At 54.2% G+C, this 22,430-nt stretch overlaps 11 protein-coding genes across 11 annotated transcripts; 6 read left to right on the forward strand and 5 right to left on the reverse strand.

The window, feature by feature from the left end:
* Window positions 1–85: 85 nt before the first annotated feature.
* Window positions 86–1,239, forward strand: sdg2427 (uncharacterized protein; the record flags this gene model as incomplete). Its single annotated transcript, XM_003856689.1, has 2 exons — window positions 86–1,148; window positions 1,226–1,239. The coding sequence occupies 2 exons, from the start codon at window positions 86–88 to the stop codon at window positions 1,237–1,239; spliced, it is 1,077 nt and encodes a 358-aa protein (XP_003856737.1).
* Window positions 1,240–1,485: 246 nt separating this feature from the next.
* Window positions 1,486–3,834, reverse strand: MYCGRDRAFT_107703 (uncharacterized protein; the record flags this gene model as incomplete). The annotated part of the gene is made up of 3 exons (XM_003856898.1): window positions 1,486–2,552; window positions 2,622–2,783; window positions 2,853–3,834. 3 exons carry the CDS (start codon window positions 3,832–3,834, stop codon window positions 1,486–1,488), a joined length of 2,211 nt encoding a protein of 736 aa, XP_003856946.1.
* Window positions 3,835–4,540: 706 nt separating this feature from the next.
* Window positions 4,541–6,910, reverse strand: MgPP2Aregb1 (MgPP2Aregb1, protein phosphatase regulatory beta sub-unit 1; the record flags this gene model as incomplete). The annotated part of the gene is made up of 3 exons (XM_003856897.1): window positions 4,541–4,564; window positions 4,624–5,998; window positions 6,469–6,910. 3 exons carry the CDS (start codon window positions 6,516–6,518, stop codon window positions 4,541–4,543), a joined length of 1,449 nt encoding a protein of 482 aa, XP_003856945.1.
* Window positions 6,911–7,139: 229 nt separating this feature from the next.
* On the reverse strand, window positions 7,140–8,197 carry MYCGRDRAFT_102907 (uncharacterized protein; the record flags this gene model as incomplete). The annotated part of the gene is made up of 1 exon (XM_003856896.1): window positions 7,140–8,197. The coding sequence occupies one exon, from the start codon at window positions 7,752–7,754 to the stop codon at window positions 7,353–7,355; it is 402 nt and encodes a 133-aa protein (XP_003856944.1).
* Window positions 8,198–8,685: 488 nt separating this feature from the next.
* On the forward strand, window positions 8,686–9,009 carry MYCGRDRAFT_90143 (uncharacterized protein; the record flags this gene model as incomplete). The annotated part of the gene is made up of 1 exon (XM_003856690.1): window positions 8,686–9,009. One exon carries the CDS (start codon window positions 8,686–8,688, stop codon window positions 9,007–9,009), a length of 324 nt encoding a protein of 107 aa, XP_003856738.1.
* A 402-nt stretch (window positions 9,010–9,411) lies between these two features.
* Window positions 9,412–10,545, forward strand: MYCGRDRAFT_90144 (uncharacterized protein; the record flags this gene model as incomplete). The annotated part of the gene is made up of 2 exons (XM_003856691.1): window positions 9,412–10,393; window positions 10,451–10,545. The coding sequence occupies 2 exons, from the start codon at window positions 9,412–9,414 to the stop codon at window positions 10,543–10,545; spliced, it is 1,077 nt and encodes a 358-aa protein (XP_003856739.1).
* A 657-nt stretch (window positions 10,546–11,202) lies between these two features.
* Window positions 11,203–12,306, forward strand: MYCGRDRAFT_31899 (uncharacterized protein; the record flags this gene model as incomplete). The annotated part of the gene is made up of 1 exon (XM_003856692.1): window positions 11,203–12,306. One exon carries the CDS (start codon window positions 11,203–11,205, stop codon window positions 12,304–12,306), a length of 1,104 nt encoding a protein of 367 aa, XP_003856740.1.
* Window positions 12,307–12,705: 399 nt separating this feature from the next.
* On the reverse strand, window positions 12,706–14,514 carry MYCGRDRAFT_219749 (putative major facilitator superfamily transporter; the record flags this gene model as incomplete). The annotated part of the gene is made up of 1 exon (XM_003856895.1): window positions 12,706–14,514. One exon carries the CDS (start codon window positions 14,512–14,514, stop codon window positions 12,706–12,708), a length of 1,809 nt encoding a protein of 602 aa, XP_003856943.1.
* A 765-nt stretch (window positions 14,515–15,279) lies between these two features.
* On the forward strand, window positions 15,280–16,672 carry MYCGRDRAFT_54325 (uncharacterized protein; the record flags this gene model as incomplete). Its single annotated transcript, XM_003856693.1, has 2 exons — window positions 15,280–15,487; window positions 15,536–16,672. Coding segments are annotated over 2 exons (1,284 nt in total), but the record flags the coding sequence as incomplete, so codon positions are not given.
* A 1,309-nt stretch (window positions 16,673–17,981) lies between these two features.
* MYCGRDRAFT_90147 (uncharacterized protein) lies at window positions 17,982–19,286 on the forward strand (the record flags this gene model as incomplete). The annotated part of the gene is made up of 1 exon (XM_003856694.1): window positions 17,982–19,286. One exon carries the CDS (start codon window positions 17,982–17,984, stop codon window positions 19,284–19,286), a length of 1,305 nt encoding a protein of 434 aa, XP_003856742.1.
* Window positions 19,287–20,471: 1,185 nt separating this feature from the next.
* MYCGRDRAFT_90148 (uncharacterized protein) lies at window positions 20,472–21,902 on the reverse strand (the record flags this gene model as incomplete). Its single annotated transcript, XM_003856894.1, has 1 exon — window positions 20,472–21,902. One exon carries the CDS (start codon window positions 21,900–21,902, stop codon window positions 20,472–20,474), a length of 1,431 nt encoding a protein of 476 aa, XP_003856942.1.
* Window positions 21,903–22,430: the final 528 nt, after the last annotated feature.

Here is a 22,430-nt window from a genome sequence, read left to right on the forward strand (position 1 = left end):
CTCCTCGTGAGCTGAGCTACACCGCCAGACAGGACCGGTCCACCGGTCTCGATCGGGCAGCCAACATCTCCCGCATTCATCTACCATGCCACTCCAATGCCAAACCTTCACAGCAGCACACCAATGGCTCTCCACGCGCCCCCATGCCTCCTCCCTCCTCCTCGGAACACCCCTCACAGAAATAAAGTCCTCCAGCCCAAATCGTGGCCAAGGCCTCTTCGCCGCACGTCCCATCCCAGCCTTCACCCAACTCCTCACCGACACACCCTTGGTCTTGATGACACCCACCGATGACCTGCCGCACCTCTACGCTCAATTTCAAACTTTCTCCAGACCCCAGAGAGAGCTGTATCTTGCCCTAAGCTACACTTCCGACTCCCACCGCGCCGCGATGATGCAGGATAAGCTTCTACAACGTGGTTTCAGTCCCGATGAGCTAGCGGAGATGATCACCGTCGCCAGTATCATGCAGACGAACGCTTTCAACGTCGATCTGGCTGATGGTTTGGGCTCGACGTATCGTGCCATGTTTGCAAAGGTCGCGAGGATTAATCATGCTTGTGCGCCGAATGCGCATGTTTGCTACTACCCTCCTGATCCTGAGTATGAGAGAGGGAGGATGGTGGTGCACTCACTAAGACCGCTCGAGAAAGGTGAGGAAGTGCTAATATCCTACTTCAACATTCTCATGCCGCGAGATGACAGAACGCTGCGAACCAGGAAGTGGGGGTTCGAATGTGCATGTCCGGTATGCGATGAGACGGCGCCCGGGCACAGACGAGCCGAGGGGTTGAGGAAGGAGTTCAACGACTTTAAGACGGAGCAGGGCAAGCTCGTGACGAAACCGAGCACGTCTGCGAAAGAATTGAGCAAGCTGACGAGATGTATCGCACGAGGTCAAGCACTGACTGAGACGACGGCGGACTTCCCGGATCTGATACCTGCACTGCCGGATGTATATGATGGTTTGGCGCTCCTGCAGGCGAAAGTACTGTTGTCGCAGAATCGGCCATTTGAGAGGAAAGAGGTTCTGGAGCTTTTGGAGAAGGCTGCCGTTTGGGATGCGAAGATCACGGGTTTGAGCAGTCCTGCGACGGCGAAGAGGCTGCATAAATTGTCACAGTTTGTTGTCAAAACGGATGAGAGAGGTCAGCCTCGGATTGTCACCGGGAAAAAAGGAGAATGTGAAGTGGTATGGTCTGATTGATGCTAAGCTATCTACCAGGTAGGTACGCTTGAGTTCCATATTAAAGCTTTCAGAAGTGCACATATCTGACATGGTGCAATTAAGCACATGCAGACATTTCTTGGTGAAGGTCTATCTCAAAGGACGTGGGTGGCCATCAGTCTCAGATCATGGCTACCTACTCATGCTGTTGGCGAAGACGCATCTCCTGTCTTGAGGGGCTGCTCGCATAATCCGACGACTCGTTGCGAACTCTGCAAACCATTCTTTTGGCTTGCGCGTTCTCTTGGCGTAACATGTCACCAGGTCTCGTCCCACCAGTCCTCCGTTGCGCAAATGCTACACTCGTAACATTGATCGAGCGTTCCGGGGTCTGTCCACTGCTCGATGCCTCCTCCGTTGCCGAATATAACTTTGCCCAGATGTTCGCAGTCCGATGTGTCTGGGTGTTCCCACGGAGGAAGGACGAATGGTTTCGGTTCAGGACAGCGAGTGGCACTAATCTGTGGCTGCTCGACGACATCGTCTTCCGACGTTTCAACAAGAAACTCCCGTTGTCCGTGGACGACCGTGTCAGTGACGCCCAGCTCATCCTCCAGAGGCTCCGAACGAATGATCGGATATGATCTTGTGTGTGTATCTGGTACTCCGTAGATTCCTCCATGTAGCTTCTCGAGCTCATTCTCGGTGGCTGGACAGGATATGACGAATGTCGAATCAAAAGTCACCGAGCTGACTAGGATGCCAGCGTACTTGATAAGACGACGACGACCAGGTAGCCAGGTGCTCGCAGGTTTGGCGCTCACCCTTGCAGCTGCGTCACAGAGGTCTCCCAAGGTGAGGCCTTCGGTCCTCGACTCGCTCGTAGTGAGCATGTACTTCTCCGCTGCGAAACATTCTGGATCCCAATCTCGCGGCCACTCGATCCACCATGTCATAGAGATGCTGGTCAGCGGTGGATGACAGAGTTGGATCTTGCGGGCGACGGAGCCCAGTCGAAGCTGCCCTTTGTCGAAAGTGATATTGATAGAGAACTTGTTCGGAGGCCATGGAAGAAATGACTTATTCAATTTGAATATGAAGATGCTGTTCTCATTGCTGGCGACCTCTCCGAGCAAAGGCATATGAAGGTAGGAACCTGGCGGCGTTTTCAGTCCGAGGCGGACCTGCAAGTCGGAAGACTTGTCCACAACATCGCGGAACTGCGTGCTAGTCCCATGCGCTCGAAGGAGGTCACGAACTCCAAGCTGCTTAAGGATGCTTTCCAAGAGCTCAAATGTGCCGGCGAGTCGCTCTCCAGCGCAGTGCCAGGAGCCCACAGGCCCCTTCCACCACGACCATGGTCGAGATGGATTTGTGTTTGTCCCTAGTCATCAATTGTCAAGGCGGCCGTACCCTCCCAGCCTCTCAATGGGCTCAGTCCACTGCTCGATACCTTCGCGGCCAACGATGATGACGCCCTCGTCGAAGCAGCGTATTTCGGCCAGGAAAGGTGGTCGACTGGTGATGTATGATGCAGGCGCTGCAGACCGTGCAGGCGGCAGACTGGGCCAGACGCAGTGGTGCCGTGGCGCGGTCAATTCGAATGTCTCGTCATCTATTGGAAGCATTGTCAGCGCGAGTATCATCGAGGCTCATCGAGGCTCATCGAGTCTGCGAGACGGACCTATGAATGTAGGGGGAGCTCCATATGTTGCCTCATGTAATGTCTGAAGCTCAAGAACCACGGCTGGATCAGGCGGTGGAACTAGGGTTGACAGATATGTCATGAAATCCAGTTTAATAGAAGACGGCCGAAAGGCAGGAATGCTCTTGAAGTCCTTATGTTGCCATGCACAGTGAACATGCCGGATGCGTAGCCTTTCAGCTATGTCCAGAAGATCTCCCAAGGTGAGGCCTTCTGGCTTTGACCCACTTGTGGTGAGCTCATAGTTGTTCTTGCCGACGCATATGATCCGGTCGTGATCAGGTAAGCTCGAAGCAGACTCGGCCTTCGTACAATGGCAGGTCAAGCCGACATGAATAGACTTGAGTGGCGGATACGAAATGCACGTTCCTCGAGCAATCGATCCTGGCTGGAAGCGATCGACGTCGAGGTCAATTTTGATGGAGAAATGAAGAGGTGGCATCCATCTTGGCATTGCGCTCCCATCATGCCGCACCATATAACAGTCGAAATGTTTGTCTTCCTTCCCAGCTTCCGCTTCAAGCAACGGCATGCTGTAACCCGCCTTCTGCGGCGGTTTGAGTCCAAGAATTGTCTGGAGCTCGGAAGACTTGTCCACCACATCGCGGAACTGAGTGCTGGTCCCGCGAGCTCGAAGAAGGTCAAGAAGCTGCAGACGCGACAGGACGTCTTCCACCAGCTCGAAGGTTCCCACGAATCGGTCTGCTGCACTTCGCTCAGTTGTGGATGATGGCGCTGGCGACTGTGACTGGGGCGCTTCATCGCTGCAAGAAGAAGTTATGCCGACTTTTTGTTGATCAAAGCTGGGCGCAGGAGGTAGTTCGCAGCGGTCGAAGGCGATCTTGAGCTGGGTGAGTCGTCCGAAGCGAGGAGGCGCGATCTTCGGAAGCGGTGGGAAGTTCTGTAGCGTGAACGGCGGAGCGATGTCGATAGCCGCGGCTGTGATATTCTTGGGAGGCATGGTGTGCGTGGTGCACTTGCCTGGCGGGGAGAAACGAGATGGCGAGGTGGAAGACAGGTTGTGGTTCGTGCATGAAGCTGAAGTTGAGGTTGAGGTTGGAGACGCAGCGTTTGCATCAACAACGCTTCATCAGCACGTGCCACGCTCACCTCTCTGGTGTATATTAGTGACCCTTCAATCGATTTCATCCTACCGAGTATTTGCAGGACAAAGGAAAGCATCGAGTCCTGTACCTCATCATATCTCATCCTCCGCGTGCTTTATGCCACGGCTTCACGACAAGGGGCAATGCACACCTTCACCTACACTCTCTCCACGTCAACGCAGACAAATTCTCAATCAAGACTTTTCAGGGGCTGCATTAACATACTCATCTCTCATGTTCTTCCAGCTGCCTAGCTTTCCTCGCATTACCACCAGTGTCCCTCTCCACAAGAAATACACCGGTGGCCACGCATTCATCCTTCCGAATGCGTGTGACAAAATAGCACCAGCAGCAGTAAGCAAAGCAAAGCGGTCTAAGTCTGTTGGCAAACCCGATCACCACTCCAAAATTTCGCCGCTGTGCCAGAGCCCCTCCATCTGACCATGAACCGGCCGACTGCCTGCTAGCGCCCGATCCGTAAGAGAACTTGTATCATGCATACCCCATTGCGCCGATCGTGAAAAGTTCTAAGCTCGCTTCTCATTCCGTAGAGGAAGATGGCTACAAAGCGGAGAAGACGAAGAGCTGGGAACATCTGTTAGTACAATAGGCGGATTGACGATCAAAGCAGTGCAGTGACTCACGTTGTTTGTCGCTGCGATAGCAATGCTATCTTCCTGTGGATGCCAGCTCATGTGCAAAATCTTCTTGTTGAAGTCGATCTGGTCCGCGTCGGTCTCCTTGCGCATCCTCTGCGCACCACCAGCAGGACTGCTTGCTCGGCTGCCCTTCTTACCATCCTTTGAACCAGGGCTGGTTGCAGAGTTCATCGGTGTCGGGATGCCCACCTTCTTCGCCTTGAATGCACTCTTGTCGGCCTGCAACACAACCTCAGTATCCTTGCCCTCCTCGGAAGGATAGATCATGAAGTTGTTATTGTAGGATCCGGTCATGACGTTCTTTGCGTCGCCCGAGAAGACGACCTCGAACTTGTCGAAGATGCTGTCATTCTCGTAGGTGTCGCATAACCGAGGGCGGAGATGCTCATGGATTGGGATAGTCTTGACCGGCTGTCGCTCCATGTTCACATCCCAGATCTTGACGGTGAGATAGTCGCGGGAGAGGATGTACCGGCCGTCGTAGGAGAAGCGAACGTCCGAGATTGAGGAGATGATCTCGGAGAAGAATGATCGCGATGACGGATCCTCCTCCTGCTCGAATTGTTTGGCATGCTCATCACACAGCGCCCGTTGCCTCATGTCCGCCAGCTTGATGGTACCTTTACTCGACGCGTACATGAACCAATTGCAGCTTTGTGGGTGGAACTCTGCCGCTGTGATGACTTCCGTGAGCTCCTCCATGTTCGCCGGCTTGATGTCAACGATGTTGAAGCTCTGGTCTTGGATGTTGAGATTCCATAGATTTATCCGTAGGTCGTCTGAGCTGATAAATGTCTCGCCGTCGCTGTTGACCGAGATGCTGTTGATGTGGTATGCGTGTGCGTTGGCGTAGACTCTTCTGGGAACAGCAGCGACCACGGTGTCATGATGTGTCATTCGTGGAAACTTCAGATCCGCCGTGCTTCGGAAGTTGTGCGTGTTGGGGTATCGAACTGGTCCGCCTCCATTTGCTCCACCAGTACCGGCCGGTGTGAGCTCAGAGGAAAGATTGTTCTCCGCCACAACCTTGAGTGACTTCTCGAACACCTTCCACAACTTGATCGTCTTGTCATTGGTGGACAACAAGTAGTGTGAGGCATTCTGTCTCCTGCACCACTTGATTTTGTTGATCTTCTCTTCTATTTCCAGCGATTTGAGGTAGTCGAATTCGGGCTCGTGCGATTGGAACTCGGTGTGAAACTTGTATTCGCAAGTCTTTTTGGTCTCGTTACGCTCAAACAGGACCACACGGCCGCCCTTGTCGCCGGTAGCGAGGTAATTGCCGGTCTGATCAAATTCGACGGTGGATATTATGTCCGCTTCTGTGATGTCCTCGACGTCGCCTTTGTCACCGAAGCATCTGCGAGGGCGTAGTTAGCGGACAGTTCTTGCAGAGCGCGAGTAAGTTGGAATTGAGCAATGGCATCATGAGTTAGAGAGGTCGCACGAAGAGAACCGCCAGACCGGATGATGAGTATCCTCCTCGACTCTAGACTTTTCTGGCGAGGTACTGAGTGGCCTGTTGTAGTCCAGCATCGGTAGCATCTTGCACGAAACAGAGCTGCTCTCCTCAGGTCGGGTGTCTTCTTCCACATCGTCCTCTTCAGATGGCGCTGGAATGACCACGACTTCGGTGGAGTCGTCCTTTGCATCGCGATTCGTCCGATCGAAGAAGCCACGACTCGTCAAGTTGGAAAACATACTGAAAACGATGCTGGGTCGTGGTATATGTTGGGCCGGCTGTTCGATGGCAGCCTCACGACCTCTCCGCCCAATGGAAATGCACAAGGGCAGGGACGAGCACAGAACGAGCAGCAGGAATCAACTTACTGCGTGAACTTCCAGGTGGGCTGGGTACCGCCTTCCCCGGCTTCCACCATCTTTCCTAGCTACTTCTGCAGTGTCGTATCTCGCTGCGCGGACCGATCTCTTCACAGCGCCTTCAGCTCTTTCGTTGGTCGTCCAGATGCGGATGTATCCTGATTCGGAGGAGGATACGTTGACGGCGGTGGATGGCGGGCGGTAAGTAGGTGTTGGAGATGGACTCGATTGGTATGAAGAACGTGGTGGCAGGGCAGCTCGTAGATAGCTGGTGGGTGAAGCTGCGGCGTGCAAGGTTTCGACGTCAGGGCGGTGACGAGCGAGGGGTTCCGACGAAGTCAACCACGCTTGGCGAGATGAAATGCGATTGAAGAGCACGCGGTCGGCGGAAGGGACGTCGCAGGATGGGCAACAGCACGTGAGACAGGTCGGGCGCACGCGGAGTGAGAAGTAAGGTCCTCGAATGGTAGAGGATGGGATATGCAGTGTGCAGGTGGTTTGTCTTCAGCCCAAATCCGGGCGTCACGTGAACTTTTGGAGCAAACACGATCTCACAGAACACAAAGAACTCCTGCGGAGGAATGAAAGGGAGACATGAGTGCGGTCTGGAGTCTGTACAGCCAACGCAGTAGCGAGTGAATAAATCATAGGGTGCCTTCCCTGGCACATTCAGGCATAGAGATCCAATTGCCGTCAAATCCGTCCTCTCCAAATTCCATTGTCGCAACGCCAGATAAAATCAGATCACCTTCTCGCGCCATGAATTCAATGGAGCACGAGTCCCTTCACTGACTGGTACATACTTCGATGTATGGTCAATGTCTTCAAAAATCTTGCCAAATTCGCCTCTCGATCTAGATCGTCCAGTATATCCCCACACCAGCACAACGACTCTACGCCCGCTGCGAACCCTTCCAGCCGCTGAGTCTTGACTGGTGGTATGATCGCCCATTGTCGTCCACCGAGTTTTGAGACATGACAAAGTCCATGTTTCCTTCCCTTGTTGCGACTCGCGGTGGTTCCGAAAGCTCGTATCCCATGCCTGCTGTGCTCAAGGAGACCTTTGAACTCCACGCGTCGTACGCATTTCTGTCGTCCAAGAAGTCGCTGACCTTCTCCTTGCGCCTCTTCTTGCAACAGCATGTGCATCCGCCGCAGAGGAAGACAAAAGCTGCGGCCATGCCGAGCACTGCGACGATGATTACGATGACAATGCCTGCAATGACTCCGCCATTCAAGGAGTCGCCGATGTTGATGGGGCTAGTCGAGGTATCGGCCGCACTTGAGGAAGACATGGTTTATATGAATATATGGTCGTGCTTGTTGGAGTCGTAGAGGTTTGGTCCGGGCTCGTTTGCGATGCTTGAGCCTTACGAGCGCTTCGGGATAGAGGGCAATGAGCTCGTCGCGAGATGTTGGTAGGTATGATTTGTAGGTATAGTGCGCAGGTACGATCGGCCGGTCGATCTGTTGTAGGCTTCGCGGAGTGCTGCTGTTGCTCGCTGGTGAGGATTTCGATCGAGACGGCTATTGTGGTTTCGGAAATGGTCGACTCCGGGGCCCGTAGGATTCAGTGAAGACTGGTGGCGAAAGGATGTATGCGCAGAACAGACGCACTGTAGAACGAGAGACAGGTATCAAGAAATGTCGTGTAGATGTTGAGAAGATGACAATAACAATACAAGAGTTGGGAAGAATGAATACGACAGAGGGGAGGGGATGTGGCCCGCAGGGTGTGTGAATGCTAAGAAATGGTCTTCTATTCTTGACGCGTAACTCGAGATGATCACAAGGTTCAACCCCTGGATTCCGGATCTAAAGCGGCGTCTCGCTTCGTGCCCCAATTATTGCGTTCAAACGTGCGGGGGTTGACTTTTGTGCCCCTGCCTCCGTCCAGCCGCAAGCACGATCCCTTTTCGTCAGGATCTGTTGAACGTCTGCATCCGACTCTCCCTTGTCACAGGGAATCACTACAACGCACGAGAAAAGATGGGCAAAGAGACTGCTGGTTCCCTTGACGGCTGCTGCGAGAGGCAATCTCCTATTGACCGGACTTTCGGATGTCTTGCCCAGCGGCCATCCGGGGTTCCGTCCATACCAAGACTCCGGACGTCAGCAACATAAAGGGGAACAGGTCGGGTATCATAACATGCTCTTGCAACAGCAAACCCGAAACATCCATTACGCCATCGCGGCCCTCAATACAGTCCCCACATCAGCGTCACCATGCCATTCTCACACTCCCAGACCATGCGCATGATCGCCTACACCTTTGCAGTCGTGCTGACCGGCTTCGGCATCAACGCCATGTCGAACCCTGTCTCTGCACTGTCGTTCTTCGAGCTCGAATACCCGAGTCTTGCTTCGGAGAGAAAGGTCGTTGATGTCCTGCTGTTGGTCTACGGTGCCCGAGACATATTCATGGGCTTCATGCTATTCGTCACGGCGTTCTTCGGCAGCCCCAAGGCAACTGGCTGGACCTTCATCGGGTGTTGGAGCCATGGCAGCTGTGGACGGCGTGGTCTGCAAGTATGTGGTCGGAGCGGGTGAATGGACGCATCGGGGCTATGCGCCAATGTTGTTCGTGCCCGGGCTCATTGGTGCGGCAGGTCTTTGATCGAATAGAGAGTGAATGGAGGGAACAGCGGTTTGACGGAATGATGAAGGCAGTTTCAGAAGTTCGCAAACTCCGCAATCGATCTTGCTGGCGCCGCGACTCTTTGACGGCAGGCAGAGTGAATGGGCGATGTGGTTCTCGACAACATGCTCGAGTGAAGAGACGAGAGGATGCTTCACCCGACGGTGCAAACGCGTACTGTATCGATCGATTTGGAACATCTATAAGAAAGTGTTTGTCGACCTTCTCCTTCCTGTTACAACTCCTCGCCCTGCATTTCTTCACATCAGAAAAAGCCCAGGGTAACTTTCTTTACCTCTCCCGCAAGAACCACCATGAACACGCACTCCGACCGAGTGATCCGCCGACTGCGTCGCGGAGTAGGTCCTCGTCGGCAGAGCCGACACAACGAAGAGAGAGCGTTCGGAGAGATGAAGGTGAGTCGCGGAGATGCGCGCGTCGCTCTCTCGCACCAGACTGCGCTTGAGAAGAAGGTCTCGGAGCTCGTTGCCGCCGCCGCCAACTCAACAGGTGAGATTGCAAACCTCCGCGAGACTCTCAGTGAGATCCAGACGGCCGTACAGGGACTAGGACAACACTTCTTTAACTCGCTCGACGGAAGCTTCTTCGCTGAGAGAGAGCCCTCCGCCCTTGCCGAGAAAGTGTTTGGCACGCCGGAAATTCTCGAGAACATTCTGCTCCGTCTGCAACCCTGGGAGATCCTCCGCGCAATGCGAGTCGGCAAATCGTGGCACGCGAACATCGAGCACTCCGTCAAACTCCAACGCAGACTCTCGCTCAGAGTCGAAACCATTCCCGGACGTCTCTGCATACCATTCCAGAGCATGGTGCTTCCTGGCCTGGCCTTCGAAACAGAGCTGATCATGCCAGCGCCGGGATTGAGCGGCTACCGCGTTCTGCTCAACATCTGCTCCACCACCAACGTCACGATGGGCGATCGGATTCGCCAAATGCACATCAGCAATTCTTACCTCGCCAAAGTCCACCTCCAGCCAGCCTGCTGCGGCGGCAGCACTGTGCGACCCCAATGTGTCGACAACGCAACGGGCGTACGTCTAGGAGAGCTCATGGACGCCTGCAGAGAATTACGGAAGCAGCACTGGGAATGCTTCAAGGCTGCACCGCATTGCCAGCGAGCCAACGGCAATGTTAACATGACCATAAACTGCTGGACTGGAACGACCGTAACGTACAATGACCCAATGGCGATCGAGGGAAGGGCCTGGGATTCAGCAGAACAAGCAGCTCGCGCACGAGACCAAGTTATGGCGCAGTACTTCTGGCTGAAGCGGAACAGTGAGTCGTCTCTACAATGTAATGTTGGGTGGATCGCCAGACTGACTCTCTCTCCAGTCCACGGACGAGCTCCGCTGTGCCCAATACCGACTATGCTGCAAGCTAGAGCCTACAACTTCGATCCCGTTGCCTGGATTGCGAACAACCCATAGCGGAACCTGCACGAACCGCCAGATCGACAGAACAGGAACTTTAGACTGGGAAAGTCTTCTTCATCGGTGAGTCAAATCTTCTCAATTGCATTGTCTTTCTGTGGTCGGCCGGCAAGCAGCAGCGCAGGTATTTTGCGGGAGGAGTTATGTCTGAAACGGTGAGTTCTTTGCCATCGTGGTTCCTTGTATCGCTCGTGGTACAGAGTGGAGGAGCTACATCACAGAGTCATATCCTGGGACAAGTGCACAAAGAGACAGAAGGTTTGTTGACGACGAGACATCGTCGGACACGGTCAAAGAGCACTCTTGACGATCGAGCCGATGGACAGTGGGGGGATTTTTCTGTGCTTTTCAGCATCAACAGGGCGATGCTAAGTCCTGCTTTAGCTCAGTAGATCAAATTGAATCTCGTCTCTCGTCACCGTTATTCACTGTACGGAATTCGGGAGGGTTGTAGGATGTCACATGCAAATTTGATGGAATGTCGGCTGAAATGCGGACCGTTCCCGGTCGATCTCTCTCGTCACCAAAGCCGATTCACGCATCTCCACCACCTGCGTCGCTTCATCCTCACGCTCTTTCTTCCACGCAAATACTTGCCTATGCGAGCGACTCAACGCCTATCCCTATCGATCGCTCAACATGGCGGATGTCACAATGAAGAATGAGGTGAAGCCGGAGATCAAAGTCGACGGAGATTCACCCTCCAAGCTGGGAGAGGTGGAGGCATTCGAGGACGACAACGATCTTTACGTACCGTCAACGGAAGATGGTAGGACAGCATGGCTCGTGAAGGTATCGGACGATATGTGGAAAGCGTGGAATGATCTGTATGCAAAAGCGCCAGAGGGAGAGCCGCCTCTGGTAATTGGAAAGCTGCGCGTATACCATCCCAAACCCGGCGGCGACCCAAACAAGCACGAAATCCAGATTCGCCTCAAAGATTCATTACCGCAGAACGCATCTCTCCCGAAGAACTACAATCTCGACGTGAAGTCCACATCATACAACAACACGGTCGTTTTCAGCGAAAAGGACCTCCCAGGCCATCGCTCCCAAACGTTTGGCAACCGCGTACACAACCCAAGCGCTAAGCCGACAGGTCTTCAAACAAAGACCGAGCGATACGGTCCAAAGAAGCCAGGGAGCTACCGAACAGCGATTCCGAAGCAGACCGCCCTTGCGCCCATCATTGTGAACGAAGCGGTCGCAAATCCCGTCGAAGACGACGCAGCGCTCGACTTCTTTAAACAATCCTACACCGCCGCCCTCAACGCGGGCAACAAGGCACAATTCTCCGAGACGGTGCGAGGTATCAACTGGCACCCGACCGCAGCCGTTCCTTCATTCGCGTTTGGCAGCATGACTTCAAAGGTTGGAGGCAAGAAAGGGAACAAAAAGGTGGTCAAGGACAAAGCGGTACGCTTGGAGAAATCTCAACTCCTCGACAAGATCCAGGAGTGCTTCAAGGACTATCAATACTGGTCGCTCAAAGCGCTGCGCAACCGTCTGCACCAACCGGAGGCATACATCAAAGAGACGCTGGACGAGATCGCAACATTGGTCAAGAGCGGAGACTTTGTGCAGAACTACAAACTCAAGCCGGACTATCTCAGACTGCATGAGATACAGCAGAGCATGGTCAAGGAGGAGATGGCGCCAGTGAAGAGCGAGACTGAGGACGGCACGGCGGATGAGGACATGATGGATGAGGATGATGATATGGGATTCGAGGATGTCGAGATGAAGCCGGGCTTGTAGAGCAAGCATTTGGCTCCGAGATTGTATACTACCTCGCGGTTTTATTATTGCGCCACGACACGGCGAGCATTGAGGAAGAAAGGACGGCTGCTTTGAAGGAGCACGCGGCGAAGCGCAAGCCCCGAAGAAGGGCATCGCTCGCAAGGTGAAGCAGAATACGAGATCTAGATGACGCTCGGCAGGGACAAGCGTGCTGAAAATGATTGAGTGCAGTCGGTTCGAACAATGCGATCGAGTGGTGCGGACAATCGCTGCGCGCTGAAGCAGAGCATTTCACACTTGGAAAAGCTAGATCAGCTCATTACGACAGAAGAAGAATGAAGATCATTATCGTGACTATCAAAGCATTGCGGATTTTCACTCTGTTATGTACTGTTTCTGCTGTCGTTCGCGCGAGATCTATGAGCGCTGTTCCGAGTCGTCGTCGCCCAGCAGTGTTTCACTTTCAGAACTTGAGCTAGGCATCTCCTTCTCTGCATGTCCTGTCCATCCCACAGCAGCCTGCACCAAAACCATCAGCACCGCGATCCCGGCCATCGCCAACCACAGGTACTTCAACGATTCCTCGTAACCTTGCACAGCGACCTCTCGTTCCACTCCCTCCAACTGCTCCACCAATGCTGGCGACCCCAGAAGTCGGCGTACGAGATCGTCCCGCTGCATCCCTCGTTCCGCAAACCGCGCAGTGAGGGTCGTGTCCAGCGTGCGGATGAATAGGCCGCCTCCGATGGCAGAACCGAATGAGCCAGCAAATCCCCTGAACGTGGCGAGAAGAGCGCTGGCAACATAATGGGTGTCCTTCGGCGTGAGATGCAAGAGATGCGCAAGAGTGTAGTTCAGCGCAGCTCCCGTGACAAAGCCACACAACACCAGCATCGCGATGAAAAGCGCTACAGGCGAGTCGTCTCGCGAAAGCATGGCTAGTACGACCAGCGATACCGGAAAGAGCGCATAAGAAATGACTCCAGGCAAATAGAACGATCCAGACCGTTTGATGTGCAGCCAGCCAACCAGTAGACCACCGGCGGCAAATCCAGCATTGGTAGGAATCAGAAGACTGCCGGCTACAGAAGGCGGCCATTGCCGGACAGCGATGGCGTAGGTCGGGGTGTAGAACAAGACGGACCAGCGAGCCATCATGAAGCCGAGAGTGCCGAGACAGGTGAAGAGAAGACCGCGTGACTTGAGAAGTGTTGTTGGGATGATGGGATCCGAGGCGAAGTAGACTTCGTTCTGGACGAAAATGGCTGCCACGATGAGGGAGAGGATGATCGGAAGGATTGGGATCTTCTTCGGAGCTGAGAGGGCATAGAGCATGAGGACCAGGGAGGCGGTCAAGGTGATGGCGCCGCTGTAGTCGAGACTTCGAAGCCGGGACCAAGTGGACTTTTCAGACTTGACGTCGCTGGCGCTGAAGGCGTGCGGGATAGAGAGGAACAATCCCAGTCCAGCGACGATTGCGAGAGGTACCTGAGCCCAAAATAAGGCTCTCCAGCCCACCACGGGTAGTAAGCCTCCTGCTGCCGTGGCGCCGAGTGCTACGCCGACGGTATAGCCGCTGTTGAGAAGTCCAATGGCAAGTCCTCTGCGCTTACTTGAAGAGAATTCCAGCACGATGATGATGGCAATGGGTAGCACACCACTGGCACCAATACCCGTGACGACTCGCCCGATCACGAATCCTTCGAAGCTGACCGCGAAAGACGAAAGAAGTGCTCCGATGGCCATGATGAGTGCGGAGGCAAAGACGCAATGTCGTGGCGAGAAGACCGAGCTGAGCTTGCCATTGAGCGGACCGAGAGCTGAAAGAGGAATCAAGTATGCCGATGTGAACCACGATGTTCTCTCGAATGCGTCCAGCTCGTTTGCGATGGCGCTTTGGATGACCGTGAGCATGCTGATGTTCGTCGCTTGCAGGAATATCAATGCTCCGAGGGCCACCACGATGCAGGCTCCGCGGATTGGTGACAGCGACTGGTTCGCCGCGGTGTTGTTACCGTCGCCATCTTCGATACTTGATGTCGATGCTGACGAATCATCGTCGACAATAGGTTTGCCATTGGCATCTCCCGTTCTTTCCAGACCACTCCTCACAGGCTGTAGCAGGGCTGTGCGTTCTGTCGCCGCTCCATCATCCAGACTCTGCGCGCGGGTCGAGTCCTCCTGCTGTCGTCGCAAGACCACGTTCTTCCGGGATCCGTCAGGCATCAAAGTGGTGCCAGGGTGTTTCGTACAATGCCTGTTCTCGTTGCAAGGTTGGTGGCGTCGTCCAAACTCTCTTTCGTGGTCCACGGTAAGCGGTCAATGGCTCTCGTGATGATATGTTTTTTAGTCTTCTGCTTGGTATTTCAGACAGCTGAAATCGATCATGAAATGTGCAGAAGCATGTCTTCGCCAACAATTGCATTCATGATTCCTTCGTGTTATCATCGATTACAAACCCGGTCGGACGAAGTGATGGTTTGAGTTTAGGCTGTTTTCAACGCCAATGCTGACACATCTGAGCGCCATCTCCCGTCATTTGAACTCCAGCTGTGAGACGCAACATCTTCATCCTTTGCACATTGCGACTTCACACTACATCTCGTCTCCAGTCTCGATGCATCTGACGTGCAGCTCGACATGCTCTGCCACGTGCCTGCGTCGACCTAGAAAGCACAAGCTACGCCCGAGAAACCTACGCGTCGCCCGAAGGGAACCTTGAGTCTCGGAGCACGTAGCCGTGTTGCGGGGGACGTGGAGTGCGGAGGTCAATCCTCGACGGCGACGATGCTCACTGGCCGGCTCGAAATCGAATACCTGGATACTTTACCTCGCATCTCTGGAGATTCTTCGGTTCCGAGCTGTTCAAGGATGCCGGTCTTCGTCCTCACGGAGCGAGCCGAAAATGACGATGTAGGTATGTAGATCGCGCATGAGGCGGTGGAGCTATCTGCTTCCTAGGTAGGATCGTTTCATTCCACACTTATACACAGCACTTCTCCAGTCTTTCCGAACATTCGAAACTCACACTCTCCTCGAACGAGCTTCCACCATGGCGAAACGTGAACTCCATGTAGGCATTGTGGGAGCCGGGATCGGCGGGGTTCTGGCATCCATAGCGATTGCTAGAGCCGGAGGAACGGTGACCGTGCTTGAAGCAGCTTCGCAACTTGGAGAAATCGGAGCTGGCATCCAGATGGTGAGAGTCTCCCGTCAACCATCCAGTGGTCATTGCTGACGTGACCAGACCCCAAATGTCTCTCGATTGCTCGAACGATACGGCATAGACAAAGTCATCGGACCAGATCTTGTTCAGTTCAGGGAGCTGAACATCAGGACCAAAGACGGAACGAAAGCTGGATACACTCTCATCAAGCGTGTCGAGGATATACTCGGCTATCCTTGGTATCTTGTACACCGGCACCACCTGCACAATGGCTTAGTCGAAGTCGCACGGAAAAACGGCGTTGAGCTCATCATCAACAGCAGAGTGGCGAAGCTGGAACAGCAGTCCGATGGCCGAGTCCAGGTATCCACTGAGAAGGGCAATGCGTACACTTTCGACCTTGTGGTCGGCTCGGACGGAGTGCAGTCCGTGGTTCGAAGAACTCTTTTCCCGGATGTCAAGCCTCGGCCTCCCACTGGCAATTGTGCCTACCGAGCCATCGTTCCGTACGATGAAGTCAGAGCCGATCCTCTCACCCGTGAGCTCGTGGAAGACAAAGACGGCAACTTGATCAAGACCATGGAGGTCTGGATGGCCGAGACGGGTTATATCATCTCATATCCCATTTCCGATGCGAAGGATTTCAACATGGTTCTATCCCATTTTCGCGATCCACCCGTCGACAAAGTCCAGGAAGTCAGCGTCGAGGAGGTCAAGAATGAATATCGCGACTACGACCCTCGCATTCGTCGCATCATCGAAAAGATCAAGCCGCCCATCTCAAGGTGGCCTCTCCTCGTCACAGGACCTCTCGAGTCCTGGTCCAGTCCGGAGAAGAACGTCGTCCTCATTGGCGACAGCGCCCACTCGATGGTGAATCACATGGCACAGGGCGCAGCGACATCGATGGAAGACGGCGCATACCTTGCGAAGTGCCTCGGTGCTGTGATCGATGGCCGAATCAGCATTGCAGATGCGATCAAAGTGTACGAGAAAGGAAGAATGCCGAAGGCAAGCTACAAACAGCAAGTCTCCTATCTCAATGGATGGCTGTGGCATCTACCCGATGGACCAGCCGCCGATGCCAGGGACAGGTCGATGCGGGTGGAGCTAAACGGGGAGGTACCGATGAAGAGCGCCAACTTGTACGGCGATCCGGGAACTGTCCTTGAGTGCTATGGCTATGATGCAGAAGTGCATGCAGACGAGGAGATCGCTACCTGGATCAACGGAGGAGTCCCTGAGAGGGATGCGGCTACAACGGTGACGAGGTCGGAAGCCAACAAGATCGCAAATTGGACCTTGCCTGAAGCTTTTCGGTTCAAGATCGAGCCTAGAAGCAAGCTCTGATCAGAGGAATGCTTTGAATACGTCATTTAGGAGGGAAAATGCATGTGAGCGGCCTCATTACTGTCATCTCTCAAGGCAGGTCTTAGACTCTCGTGTGACTTCAGACAGCGACGACGTGAAGCAGTCATGTTCATGCATGCGGGCGGTGGCGAAGACCTCGTCTTGGCAAAGACTGCATGGAGAGGTCGAATCACGCGTGAAGAGGCTTGTCCTGAATAGGAAGTCGTGCGGAGTGATAAACAGCCACCGCCAACGCCTCTTCCGCATGGCGCTCTTGGGATTATGCAAACATGCCTCCTGTCGGCTCTGGCATGGACGAGAATACTTCCCGGCAGTACCACGCTCGCGGTGCCTCTCTCAAATCTGGTTTCGAACCTCGCCAAAGCCCATGTTAGCCGAGTTCGGAAATATGTATCCTCACCCTCACCCGAGGAATTCCATCTCGGGCGATAATCATGCAGCATCTCGTCCAGTGAAACAACATGTCGGAGCGGGTCCGACATGTCAAAATTAAGGTCGCAAAAGCTCGGAGGTTATTCTGCTGGGGTCCAGGTCCAGCGTTGAAATCTCACCGGTCTCGACTATACTTGCGCACTACGTCCCGCCCCGGCTTGCGGTACGCAGATACATGATGAGGCTTAAAATCCTGGAGTGGTGGAGAGGGCAGGGCTCCGAAGAGATAAAAGGACGGAGAAGACATGGAGGAAAGCCGTCATATCGATTGACCCCCCTCGTGGCTTTTTGATGCTTTGCTTCTTCCCACTTGTTTCCAATACTCGCCTCCAAGACACTTCGCCTTGTCTGTTTAAATCCTCCTACGACGTACTGCGACCCATCGCGAGGCGTCAACTGCGGCCTCCTTCGGGCTGTGCGACCATACCTGGTGAACATCTTTCATATCAATCTTCCAACACTCCCGATCCATTCGCTCCTCAACGATACCAGCCATCGATCAATTCGGATCACTACCGTTCCTCTACCTTCGAGCGATCGTTCTCGTCACCGTCGCATCAACCAAACCACAACCAACGATTTACGACAACCTTTCTTGAGCATGGACGTTGAGTATCCATACGACACCTACCAACCCCTGCCAACCGAACATCTCAATTGCGACTTCGCAACGCCGACCATTGACGAAGGCTTCGTTTGAGGCTTCTTATCGCGGCAGTCCACCATGCAGCGATACCTTCAAGATCCAGATCATCCATACTTCCATCCGGCATCGCACCACGAAAACGACAATTCGACCCATGCGTACCCATCTATACCACACAATGGATATGGTCCGGCCGATATCTATACCCACGATGCGTTGCACATCGCTGTCGGTTATAGCTCTCCCTCAGGAAGCACGTTCGACTCCGCTTACAACAGCAGTGGAATGAGTGAGCGCACATCATCGCCATGGCGGTCGCCGCCGATCGCCAACGTTACACTATCGTCTGATCTCCTCTATAACGAGTGCGGACCTCATGGCTTGAGCAACCATACCGCATCGTCGCGACACGACTGCATCGTCTCCAGATCGTGCGTCACAATGCACGATGTACAGCCACAAGCAGACATCCAGCCCGACACCGCCGCATTGCATAACGAGGGCTTCGATTACAGCTCGTTCGGAACGTTCGCGCAAGAAGGCTACGAGCCCATGGGACCAGCAGACAACGCCAGCACTCCTGCAACATACCCAGATGCGATTGACATAGACGTCGACGTATCGCACGGCATAGAGCAGGGAGATGCTGCGATGGTGGCGCTTCGACCACGGCGAATATCCCGCACGACTCCAATCACCACACCATCCTCGTCGACAAGAGTCGCGCGACGACCACGAGGCAGCCGAACCTCATCCTACCGCAACGTTGGAGACCTGCAAGATGGTGGGCACGCAGCGCCCTCTACCCCTGCCGGACCATTTCCTTGCCCATTCGCCGTCTACGGATGCTCATCCAGCTTCGGATCGAAGAACGAATGGAAGCGACACGTCGCAACCCAACACATACGTCTTGGCTTCTGGCGATGCGACCTATGTCACAGAAGAAACAACCCCCACGACTTCTACCGGAAAGATCTGTACATCCAGCACGTTCGGCGCATGCATGCTGAAGAGCTTGGTTTGCCTCCGCTCACTGCGAGCAAGAGAATCGATGAGAGGTCGCATAGGGACACTTCTTCAGACGACGCCGTGCTTCACGAAGCCGCCTCCAGGTGCTACGTTGAGCTACGTACGCCACCTGAGCACAGTCGCTGTCTCTTCTGCGACGACGAGTTCCATGGATCGGGCTCCTGGGAGCAGCGCATGGAGCACATCAGCGGTCATCTTGAAGCAGCGAAGAAAGAGCGTAGTGGTGCAGGCAACCCGAGTAATTGGAAGACCGATGAGGCGGTTCATAATTGGCTGGTTGCGGAAGGGCTGATCGTTGTACGAGGACAAACCTGGGTGCTTGCGGACAGTGGCAGGCGAAAGAGCTTGACTTGAGTGCGGCGATGCAGTGTATCCTTCTCGAACCTCTGCTGAGTTCCACCGCACAAAATCCTTGTTTTCTTCTTTGAATTCCCCGGGCATTCCGCAGCCGACAATTGGAATATACTGCGAGCGTTCCCAATTTCCAGCAACGAAGCCTCGAACTTCCAAGGCCTGTCGTGCGTGCTCCTGAACTTTCTCACAAACAACGGCTGCGTCATCAAGGCTGGAGCCCGAATGATGCATTCGTTGATCCGCAGCACCTCATGAGCCCTAACTTGGGCTATGTGATATATCGCACGCGCATCGAATGCTTCGGTGGGGGCAACGAGTGAGTCCTCCGCATCCTGATTGCGGGCCGATAGTGGTGCAGAGAATCAGCGAGAGCGAGATGCGATCGCTCCAATGGAGCTGTGAGATTGGTCAGGACGAGCCGCGTCCACGTGTAGATTCCGTGAGGCTGGAAGCCAATCGCGCGGATCTGGACTTGTTCCAGACTCGGGTGTGCGTCGTGTTGGAAAATGTTAAGAGGACGTGGAACAATGCTTGTGATAACCGCAGCGGCTGCGTTGGCCGACAAGTATTGCAAGTGGTTCCAAACTGCCTTCTCAGTATAGGTGGCGTGCTCAATCCTTGCCTTCCTCATGCTTGCGATCATAATGGTGCTGGCATCAATTTGACAAGCAGTACGCGACTCTCGTGTGATCAAAAACTTGATGTTGTGCAACATTGTATTGCCAAGAAGCCGGCATTGGCAATGAAATTGGGTCTGCTTGTCGACACATGCCATGCCCGATAAGGCGGAGAAAATGTGGCTTTTATCGGACAAGTCCGGGGATCGCATGGTAGCGCGTAGTGCGGCACATTAGCGTTTGCGTACGTGCATGATCCTCGAGCCTATTTGCGGAATTGCATCTACATTGCTTTTGGACGATGCGGTCGATCATGCTCGCCTGCCTCCGGCTGCATTAGGTTTCGGCGACCCCGAAGCCCTGTACCGAGACAACTCTTTGTCGATTTTGAAACGCGGAAGCCAGGCCAGGGAAGATCGTCTGAAGTTGAGCGTACTTGCTGCGTGAGGATCGGAAGACTGTCGGAATGAATCGAGCAATCCTCGAGTCAATCGCACAGCTTCGGGCCCAGGTGATCTTGCTCGCCTACAAAGGTCTGCGTATTCATAAAATCGCGATGGACCAAGTTCTAGCCAGCCGATCGATGAACAGGCGCTGCACTGCCAGCGGTGCCCTGCATCTGCACCACGACCAGGTCCTCTGCATCGACCCATTGCAAGCCAAGCTTGCGCACCTTGCTAGAGCTCGCGACGTACAGCAATAGATAGACGTGCTTGACAACCTCTCCCCAGCAGAAAACCCTCACTGGACCAAATTGAGCCGCATCATCCGGCTGCACTGAAGTCGGCAGTTGTGAGGCCATCGTAATGGGTGCCTCTCGGCCCCGACTGCACCAAACTCCCCAGCCGGCGTTGCCTTCTCCAATGATCGTCTCCAATGTCTTCCAAAACTTTACTTGCAGCTCTGGAGGCCATTCTGCACACTCAACGAGCCAATGGCCGCGTTCAAGCGGATCGATCGCTCGGCTCGAAGATACTGGACGAAAAGCCGACGACAAACCGGGATCATTTGCCAGATGTTGCAGAGCAGGACTCATATGCGTGGTATATCGTGCCAGCGATGTGGTAGGTTGAGAAGGTCGGATAGCATTCGACAGCATCTGCATCTCTTCGACGGTCTGAAGCCTTGAAGCATTCAGAAAAAGCTTTGGGTCTTTTGGTGGAACCACCTTGGCGAACAGCTGAGCAGGCGCCACCGTTTCCAGAGCTTCTTTCGGTGCAAAAATATCGGGAACGGGTTTGGATGGCGATACTTCGATCGACCTGAGGGAATCTAACGCCCCTTCACGATTGATGGGAGTAGGGCCGGGATCACTGGCCGATCGCTGGGTCAAGAGCGGCCGCGCATTGAGACCGTGGCTCGCAAGATCACTGAGAGTGTAGGTAGTCGGCAGCTCTGAAGTCGTCTCGTTGCTGATCGCTGTGTCGCCTGCAGATTCACCTGCATCTCCGAACATCTGTCCAGTATGGCCATCGTGTGCTGGTGAGGCATTCTTTGAAGAGCCGGTCCAGCTACCGACCGATGCATGATATTGCTCCAACCGTGGTCTTTTCGAAAGCCGCTCGTCATCACCAGCGCTGAGCTGCTCTGAGTTCTGGCTTCGTGGTTGCACATCTTGCCCTGATCGTACATGATCTGACATCTGCGATCTTGGGTACGCAGCAGCTGATGCAGACCTTCTTCCGACGAAAGCTGATACTTCCGGCTCAGAAAAGCCTGTGTACAATTGGCTCTCAAGAGCAGTATAAGCTAGCTGGGTGTCGTCGATCCATGTCGTCGAGTCCGGATGGCCGGCGCTGTCGATGTCGGACATTGCCTCGTGCCGGTCATGGTTGTCATCGCCATCGGATCCAGACTCTGGTAATATCATGGGCAGTCTTCGCGCGACGTGAGTTGCACCGATTTTCAGATAGGCCGCGAGCTGCGATCGACTCTGATCATCGCCTTTCCAGCTGGTAGACGCGCCTGCGTGCACGAGAAGTCGTGCGTCCGCTGGCATGCTTTGCTAGCCTCGGTGGGTCCATGACTGGGTCTGCGGTATATCACTGTCCCTCGAGCAGTGCATATGAAGGTCAAAGAGCATGTGATGATGTTGTCGCGGCTTTGTCGTTGAGAAGTCAAAGAAGTCGTCCGGCAGATTCACGGCAATTGGAAGGCAACCATTGCTTACCTAAGCACCGTCTAGCGCTCCCGTCCATCACTCCACCTAAGTTCGCTTTGGACAGCATCAGCACCAACAACCTCAACCTGATGGCCTCTGTAGACGCAACACGCAATTTTGGTCTTCACTCTTTGCCCGATGTGTCGGATGTCTGCGGCGTTGGCTTCGCGAAGCTCGAATAGTCAAAGCACGAGAGACCAGGGTACGACGATAATGACACGTCAGATTCAGTCAATGGTGTGATGAGTCTCGACTTCAGCCTTCTGGCGTACAAGGAGCGCACGTGGAGGAGCCTCGTTGTCATGGGAGGCGCTCTTCTTTCCTTCTCGCCACGAGCTCGCCGCCGTCCTCCGTAGACATCGCTCA

This window comes from Zymoseptoria tritici, chromosome 1 (assembly GCF_000219625.1).
Source record: "Zymoseptoria tritici IPO323 chromosome 1, whole genome shotgun sequence".
Taxonomy (NCBI): domain Eukaryota; kingdom Fungi; phylum Ascomycota; class Dothideomycetes; order Mycosphaerellales; family Mycosphaerellaceae; genus Zymoseptoria; species Zymoseptoria tritici.